At 41.2% G+C, this 9,580-nt stretch overlaps 1 protein-coding gene across 1 annotated transcript; it reads left to right on the forward strand.

Moving 5' to 3' along the window:
• Window positions 1-7,463: 7,463 nt before the first annotated feature.
• On the forward strand, window positions 7,464-9,050 carry LOC133655126 (zinc finger BED domain-containing protein 4-like). The gene is made up of 2 exons (XM_062055045.1): window positions 7,464-7,721; window positions 8,229-9,050. The coding sequence occupies exons 1-2, from the start codon at window positions 7,588-7,590 to the stop codon at window positions 8,881-8,883; spliced, it is 789 nt and encodes a 262-aa protein (XP_061911029.1). The 5' UTR covers window positions 7,464-7,587; the 3' UTR covers window positions 8,884-9,050.
• Window positions 9,051-9,580: the final 530 nt, after the last annotated feature.

The following is a 9,580-nucleotide window of genomic DNA, read 5'->3' on the forward strand; positions in this document are numbered from 1 at the left end:
TGTGAAACGTGATGAATTGGGTCGGTGCACGATCCACTTTAGCCACCAACAGTAGTGTGTTGAATATCTTCAAATGTGTTTTGTGGCAATTCCAACTTTGACCACAGTGTCAGTTGCTAATTTAGAATGACGCTTTCCATTATTTCAGCTAAATGCATTGCAAAATTATTAACCCCCCCATTTTCCTCTCATGTGAGATCCACCCAGGAATCCCTTCCTTATCAACCAATCAAAATTTACAGAGGTTTAATAATGACATTGATGTTAATTACACTTTTTGTCAACAACCGGCATCAATTGCTGTCTGCTCTTTGACGGTTTTCTTTTGGGTTGAAATGGAAACAAGTATAAACAGAAAACTAGCAAACCAAAATATACTAATCAAGAAACAAGATGGCCTTTTTACAGCAATGATTCTCGAACTGTGGTACGTGTATCACTGGTGGTACCTTGGCTCCATCAAAAAATCACTTGATTAAAGTAGAGTGTTTTATTTTCCTATTCAAACGCAGTGTTACTGTTCAAACTGTATGTGATGTTACGGTGGCCAAAAAATATTAAACCTTGTTAAATACAAACCCAAAACCAGTGAAGTTGGCACGTTGTGTAAATCGTAAATAAAAACAAAATACAATGATTTGCAAATCCTTTTCAACTTATATTCAATTGAATAGACTGCAAAGACAAGATACTTAACGTTTGAACTGGTAAAATGTATTATTTTTTCGCAAATATTAGCTCATTTGGAATTTGATGCCTGCAACATGTTTCAAAAAAGCTGGCACAAGTGGCAAAAAAGACTGAGAAAGTTGAGGAATGCTCATCAAACACTTATTTGGAACATCCCACAGGTGAACAGGCTAATTGGGAACAGGTGGGTGCCATGATTGGGTTTAAAAGCAGCTTCCATGAAATGCTCAGTCATTCACAAACAAGGATGGGGCGAGGGTCTTTGTGAACAAATGCCTGAGCAAATTATCCAACGGTTTAAGAACAACATTTCTCAACGAGCTATTGCAAGGAATTTAGGGATTTCACTATCTACAGTCCATAATATCATCAAAAGGTTAAGAGAATCTGGAGAACTCACTGCAATTAATTAGTCATTATTAAGTACTTAGCCTTATTATACAACCAGTAAGCCATTAACTAAGACTCTTGCCTCAATAACCTCAGAATTATTGCTTATTAGTAACCCTAACCCTTTTATGTTCCCCTAGTGTCCAAATAACTCTAAATTAAGTCTTTGTTACTTTTAATAAGCAACTAATTAATGTTGAATATTTTCCCCATACTAAAGTGTTACCAAATACTGAAAATTCATGACAGTTGGAACGCAACATGAGTCCAGTTACTTTCACAGCCAGCTGGTGTTACCTGATGATTGAACAAAACACATTTGTGTTAAAAGGGTCTACACCATACTTGCCAACCTTGAGACCTCCGATACTTGAATTTCAGTGTTCTGTAGGCTATCCAGTAGATGGCAGTATTGTCCTGTTTAAGAGTGTCACAACATTGCTGCTTACGGCATAAGAACTGCTTTACGGTAGACTAAACGTGACTGCTGTTGTTGTGTGTTGTCACCGCGCTGGGAGGACGTTAATGAAACTGCCTAACAATAAACCCACATAAGAAACAAAGAACTCGCCCTCGATCATTCTACAGTTATGAAGTCATTGGGCAGGCAAGCTGTTTATATTGTGGGAAAGCGGACGTGAGAACAGGCTGTCCCCACTCAGGTCCGCATTGAGCTGGAGGGGGCGTGGCCTCCAGTTCCGGCTGAATACCGGGAGTTTGTCGGGAGAAAATTTCTGCCGGGAGGTTATCGGGAGAGGCGCTGAGTACCGGGAGTCTCTCGCTAAAAACGGGAGGGTTGGCAAGTATGCTACACTTTTCACAATGACTAAGTGGGTGCTGTACATTTTTGTTACCAGCCCGAATAAAACGATTGGTGTTTAGTAGAGATGTCCGATATTATCGGACGATAAATGCTTTAAAATGTAATATCGGAAATTATCGGCATCGGTTTTTTTTATTATCGGTATCGGGTTTTTATTTTTTGTTTATTTTTTATTAAATCAACATAAAAAACAAGATACACTTACAATTAGTGCACCAACCCAAAAAAACTCCCTCCCCCATTCACACTCATTCACACAAAAGGGTTGTTTCTTTCTGTTATTAATTTTCTGGTTCCTACATTATATATCAATATACCGTATATCAATACAGTCTGCGAGGGATACAGTCCGTAAGCACACATGATTGTGCGTGCTGCTCGTCCACTAATAGTATTAACCCTTAACAGTGAATTTTACTCATTTTCATTAATTACTAGTTTCTATGTAACTGTTTTTATATTGTTTTACTTTTTTTATTCAAGAAAATATTTTTAATTTATTTATCTCATTTTAATTAATTTTTTTAAAAAGGACCTTATCTTCACCATACCTGGTTGTCCAAATTAGGCATAATAATGTGTTAATTCCACGACTGTATATATCGGTATCGGTTGATATCGGTATCGGTAATTAAGAGTTTGACAATATCGGAATATCGGCAAAAAAGCCATTATTGGACATAATAATAATAATAATGGATCAGATTTTATATCGCGCTTTTCTATTATTAGATACTCAAAGTGTTTAGTTGTTTACGGCGGTCACTCACACGGTCTCGTCCGCATGTACGCGCACACAAAAGCAACGAACAAATTGCAGTCATTTTGTTGTTATGATTAAAAATAAACATTCAATGACAGCCAACACTGACAATCCAAATGGTTATTATTAGCTAACAACACCCAAAGCTAATGCATGTTATATACGTCATTACGTCCTAGAAGCCGGATAAGGGCGAGATATACGGTGTGACATACATTGGAAAGTTAGCGCCCTCTCCACATCTGTGTACACGTATGATTCTTCTCCCGCTAACACTCACTAGTCATTCAGACAAAGTAGTGCGAAAATTTGTGTTTATAATAATTTTCATAGCTGTTGTCTCCTCATAACTTATTTTTTTTATGAACGAAGCTCAGTGGCTGTTCGGTCGCGATGACTTTGTTTGACTGTTTGCTTGTTGTTTTAGTCGTGTGTATTTGGGGGCCCCTGCGCCAGGGGACTTTATCCAAACAAACTGATGTTTGTTTGGATAAAAGATTCTGCTTGTCCCGAGGCGCCTGCAGGGTCCTGGGTTGTGGGGTCGGCCTCCTGGCCGTGTATCTCGGTTGCCTCCTGCACGGACTGGGGGGGGCTTTGGGTGCTGTGTCCGGGCCCTCTGCTCCTCCTACTTTCAGCGCACACACACCTATAGGACTTTGAGTTAATGGCCTGCGGGGAGACGTGGCGGAGGAATGAGGATGCCTCTAGAACAGTGGTCCCCAACCTTTTTGTACTTGCTTGAAAATTTGTCCCACGGAACTGAGCGGGGGGTTATGTTTTTTTCTTCTTTGTCATAAAGAAATACAATCATGTGTGCTTACGGACTGTATCCCTGCAGACTGTATTGATATATAATGTATATATTGGGTTTTTTATGTTGATTTAATTTTAAAAAATTAAAAAATAAAACATTTTTTAATTATTTTTTATTTCTTGTGCGGCCGCGGCCCGGTGGTTGGGGACCACTGCTCTAGAGGGCTCCGGTCCTCCTGACTTGTCCCCTGCTCGCCCATCCCTCAATTTTAACTGCATGTTAGACACTTAGGGATTGGAGGGCTCGGCATGGTAGGGACTAGAGATGTCCGATAATGGCTTTTTTTGCCGATATCCGATATTCCGATATTGTCCAACTCTTAATTACCGATTCCGATATCAACCGATACCGATATATACAGTCGTGGAATTAACACATTATTATGCCTAATTTTGTTGTGATGCCCCGCTGGATGCATTAAACAATGTAACAAGGTTTTCTAAAATAAATCAACTCAAGTTATGGAAAAAAATGCCAACATGGCACTGCCATATTTATTATTGAAGTTACAAAGTGCTTTATTTTTTTTAACATGCCTCAAATCAGCAGCTTGGAATTTGGGACATACTCCCCCTGAGAGAGCATGAGGAGGTTGAGGTGGGGGGAGGGGGGGTTGTATTGTAGCGTCCCGGAAGAGTTAGTGCTGCAAGGGGTTCTGGGTATTTGTTCTGTTGTGTTGTGTTTGTGTTGTGTTACGGTGCGGATGTTCTCCCGAAATGTGTTTGTCATTCTTGTTTGGTGTGGGTTCACAGTGTGGTGCATATTTGTAACAGTGTTAAAGTTGTTCATACGGCCACCCTCAGTGTGACCTGTATGTCTGTTGATCAAGTATGCCTTGCATTCTCTTATGTGTGTGTTGAAGCCGCATATATCATGTGACTGGGCCGGCACGCTGTTTGTATGGAGGAAAAGGGGACGTGACGACAGGTTGTAGTGGACGCTAAAGGCAGTGTTTTTAAGGCACGCCCCCAATAATGTTGTCTGGGTGGAAATCGGGAGAATGGTTTCCCCGGGGGTTTTTGGGAGGGGAACTGAAATTTGTGAGTCTCCCGGGAAAATCATGAGGTTAAAACCGATACCGATATTTTCCGATATTACATTTTAAAGCATTTATCGGCAGGCCGATATTATCGGACATCTCCAGTAGTCGCATCATTAGTCCCCACCCGCCTACACATCTCCCTCACGCTACAGTACACACATCAATAGGGACTGGAGGTCAGCTGTGATGGCTGACCTCCTAATTTTAACTACACAGTAGACCAGGGGTCACCAACCTTTTTGAAACCAAGGGCTACTTCTTGGGTACTGATTAATGCGAAGGGCTACCAGTTTGATACACACTTAAATAAATTGCCAGAAATAGCCAATTTGCTCAACTTACCTTTAACTCTGTTATTATTAATAATTAATGATATTTATCTTTGTGGAAACACTGATCATCTTAATGATTTCTCACAATAAATATATATAGAAACAGATAAATATCAATATGCAACACTTTATTTTTATATTTTCTCTAAGTGCACATTTTTCAAATTGAACATTTTCAAATGATCACTTCTAAGACAGTCTTGTGAAATCACAATATCCCATTTTAACTACCTAGCCACTAACATTGTTTAACAAATCATGAATTACATTGCACCATGTTTGTACAAATAATAACTCATGTAAAATACAAAAGTAAACTCTCAAATTTTTAAATCATGTCACACTTTGAACTGGACACCAAATCTGTTATCTGTTTCTTTGTCAGTTAGTGGGAAGCCTGGCATTGCATGCTGTTAACTAGTGTGTTGTACTCTGGTGTGTAACTTGACACTGCAACTCTGAGTGAGTCTTGCAGATGTGCATCAGTGAGGCGTGTTCTGTGTTTGTTCTTGATGAAGTTCATGTCAGAAAAGGCTGATTCACAAAGATAACATTTTTCCTCATTGTTTGCGGAACCTTCTTAATCTTTTGGACATATTTTCACAGCAATCTGGCCTTAAGCTTAATTATGATAAATGTAAAATGTTAAGGATCGGAAATCTAAAGGGAACGTCCTTTCGAATGGAATGCAAAGTGTTTTGTTTATAAATTATATGCAATCTGTTGTGTTCCCTAATTTTTTTCTGTGTACATGAATGAAGGTGTGTGTTGCTGAGTCCGACTTGGACATTATCTGGACTGGGCCTGGTTTAAAAATCCCTTTAAAAAAATCTAATTTCATTGACAACCTGGTCTGTTGAAGATAAGGCCCTTTTTTAAAAAAATAAAATAAAATAAGATAAATAAATAAAAAACATTTTCTTGGATAAAAAAAAGTAAAACAATATAAAAATAATTACATAAAAAATAGTAATTAATGAAAATGTTAGTGGACCAGCAGCCTATACAATCATGTGTGCTTCAGGGACTGTGTCCCTTGCAGATGTGTTGTCTATGTTGTGGGAACCAGAATATTGGTAGCAGAAAGAAATAACCCTTTTTGTGTGGATGAGTGTGCATGGGGGAGGTTGTTTGGGTTGATGCACTGATTGAAAGTGTATCTTGGGTTTTTGTATGTAGATTTAATTTAAAAAAAAAAAAAAAAAAATTTTTTTTTTTTTTTTTTTTTTTTTAGAACAGGCCCGCGGGCGACTCATCTGGTCCTTACGGGCGACCTGGCGCCCGCGGGCACCGCGTTGGTGACCCCTGCAGTAGACACTCTGGGGGCTTTATACACTCCCACATCACATGCACGGGTGGGTTGGGGTGGGAAAGGGTCGTTGCCTCCTCGACCGGTACAGGTTCCAGGGACTGCGCACAGTCTGGTGGCCTGCCAATCTCATGCAGGGACCTTGCCGAGGGTGTGAGGGTGAGGCGTGCTCTATCTGTGGGTGTAGTCTTGCGCCTGGTTGAGATCACATCCGGGGGATGTGGGGTGGGTTCTATCTCTGTTGGGGAAGGAGACGGAGACCCTCAGGTAGGCGTGGCAGTGAGTGGAATGGCTGGATGGAGTTGTAGTGTCAGGATGGCCACGGTTGTGATGTTATTTGTAGGGCTGTCAAAATTATCGCGTTAACGGCGTTAATTAATTTTTGGAATTAATTACGTTAAATTTTTTAACGTAATTAACGCATGCGCAGAATCCCTCCACCCATACTTCCCATAATTCCTCCCGACACTGAACGGAGCAGCAACATGGAGCAAGACGAACAGGTTGGCCCTCTGGAGGGATTTAAGTTTAAGAAGAACAAAGATGGAACAATAAATAAACAGACAGTCATTTGTACGCACTGCAACAGAGAGTTTCAGTTTCACCGAACCTGTTCAAGCCTTAAATACCATCTCAACGCTAAACATGCATTTGTGGGGGCTTCCAGTGCTACACCTGGCTTGCGTCAGACAACCCTGAGTGAACGCAGACCAGTAAGCAAGTCCAACTCGGATAAATAAACTAACACAATTGCCAAATGGGTCGCAAAGGACTGTAGACCGATTTGCATTGTTGAAGATAAGGGCTTCGCTGATGTTTTGAAAGTGGCGTCCCTCGATACATCCTACAAGCCACCATGCAGAGGCACAATAATGAAAAGTATCCACGCACTCTATGAAACAGAAAAGGGGAAAAAAGAGGCGGCTTTAGCTCAAGCGGAATATGTCGCCCTGACAGGAGACCACTGGACGTCAGTGAGTAACACAAATTACTTGGGAGTAACTGCACATTTAATAACTAAAGCATGGGAATTGCAGTCCTTTGCGCTAACTATAATGAAAACGGAAGAACGCCACTTTGCAGAGGCATGTGCAGAACAGTTTCAAACTGTGGCATGCAAGTGGGAAATTGAAAGAAAAGTTACAACCATTGGGACTGACAGTGCACGCAATATGATTGCTGCGGCTCGTATTCTACCATACGAGCATATGCCCTGTATCGCGCACGTCATACAGAGAAGCATCACTGTGAGTCTCGCTGACAGCGGATTTGTTCCTGCATTAGCCAAGTGTCGCAAGATTGTGGGACATTTTAAACACAGCCCGGCAAACTTAACGGAGCTGAATGCAGAGCAGGTGAAACTCGGACAGCAGCAGGAGCCACTGATCCAAGACGTTCCAACGCGGTGGAATTCCACACTTGAAATGGTCAAACGCATCATCCCCAATCAAGCAGCAATAAAAGCAACCCTGGATCAACAGCAGCATAATCTCGTCATGCTGACGCCAGCAGAATGGGATAAACTCCAGAGACTGGAGACCCTTCTAGAGCCCTGCCGGTAAGCCTTCCATCATATAATGTGGAAATTCATTGTAGGCTGAAATTAAATTATTAAACCAAACGTTAATCTACTATTAAATGTAACAACTTGCATTCAAGTAATTTACTTGAGTCTTTCTCCTTCTCTCTCTCTCTCTCTCTGTGTGTGTGTGTGTGTGTGTGTGTGTGTGTGTCTGTGTGTGTCTGTCTCTGTGTGTGTGTGTGTCTGTCTGTGTGTGTCTGTCTGTGTGTGTGTGTGTGTGTGTCTGTCTGTCTGTCTGTGTGTGTGTGTGTGTGTATCTGTCTGTGTGTGTGTCTGTCTGTGGCTGTGTGTGTGTGTGTGTATCTGTCTGTCTGTGTGTGTGTGTGTGTGTGTGTCTGTCTGTCTCTCTGTGTGTGTGTGTGTGTGTGTGTGTGTGTATCTGTCTCTGTGTCTGTGTGTGTGTGTGTGTGTGTGTGTGTGTGTGTATCTGTCTCTGTGTCTCTCTCTGTGTGTGTGTGTGTGTGTGTGTGTTTTCCACTGCAGGTATGTGACTCAGATCCTGGGTGGGGAGGCCTACGTCTCCTGCTCAGTGGTACTACCTGCCCTCTGCCACTTACACCGTGTAATGGAAACTTCTGATGAGGACCCTGCATACATGATTAGATTTAAGACCAAATTCAAAGACGACCTAGGCTCCCGCCAAGAACACACCAACAATGCATGGCTCAAGATTGCAACCGCACTGGACCCACGTTTTAAGGACTTGAAAAGTGTGCCCAAGGCAGACAGAGAGGAGGTGTGGACCAAACTTGGAGGCCTTCTGCGTGAATCACCTGGAAGACCTTCACACACTACTGAAGATGGGCCACCCAAGAAGAAAATGAACCTTCTTCTACAGCTGGGCTCAGATTCAGAATCAGATGAAGAGGTACAGCCTGACAGAGCCTTACACAGGTACAGAGCAGAGCCCACCATTGAAATGACGGACTGTCCCTTGCAGTGGTGGTCATCTCATGCAGGAGCCCATGACAAGCTGGCTCCGTTGGCTCGGAAATATCTAGCCACTCCTGCATCCTCAGTTCCCTGTGAAAGACTCTTCTCACTTGCCGGTCACATTGTGCAAAAGAAGCGGTCAGCTTTACTCTCAGAAAATGTGGACAAATTGGTTTGCCTCAGTAACTGGCTAAAGGATGAATAGAGAAGCGGGCCACATGTAATTGTGTAGGCCATGTTCTTTTGGTTTGATAAAAAAGAGAAATCTCTTTGTTTTTCCTTTGTTGAAGAGAAATGGCCAAGATGGCTAGTGTGTTACAGAAGGAGACACCATCCTATTTTGTTTTACTATTTCAGTTTCATTTAAATAAGAGACGCCATCCTATTTTGTTTTCCTATTTTGACGAGGAAATGTCATTGTAAAAAACAGGATGTTATTAAAATAAACATGCATACATATGTTAAATGCACATGTCTTCTGTCATTTATCTTTCAATTCCCACAAAAATATACAGTTAATGGCATATTTTGGACATAGTTCGAATGGTGATTAATCATGATTAATTAATTTTTAAGCTGTGATTAATCTGATTAAAAATTTTAATCATTTGACAGCCCTAGTTATTTGGTGTACTCAGGGGATGGTTGTACACAGGTTGGGGTCTTTTAGCTGGGCTGTGTTTGTACTTTATTTATTTTATGTATTTATATATTTATTTTGTTCTGTATGACTGGTTTGAGTGGGCTTTCTTGGCCGAAGGGGTCATCGGGTGTTCTGGCTTTATGGGGTGTTTTTATTTGTGTGTTTGTACGTGTTTGTCATCTTTTTGACGTTTTGGGGTGTTTTTTATTTTATTTTTATGGATGTGCTTTTTTGCTTTGAGTACTGTGGCACTGCATGG

Source organism: Entelurus aequoreus, linkage group LG08 (genome assembly GCF_033978785.1).
Source record: "Entelurus aequoreus isolate RoL-2023_Sb linkage group LG08, RoL_Eaeq_v1.1, whole genome shotgun sequence".
Lineage (NCBI taxonomy): Eukaryota > Metazoa > Chordata > Actinopteri > Syngnathiformes > Syngnathidae > Entelurus > Entelurus aequoreus.

Coding starts and splice junctions, on each gene's coding strand:
- LOC133655126 (XM_062055045.1), top strand. CDS start 7,588: ATGGTCAAACGCATCATCCCCAATCAAGCAGCAATAAAAGCAACCCTG. Junction 7,722..8,228: donor ACCCTTCTAGAGCCCTGCCG/GTAAGCCTTCCA, acceptor TTTCCACTGCAG/GTATGTGACTCAGATCCTGG.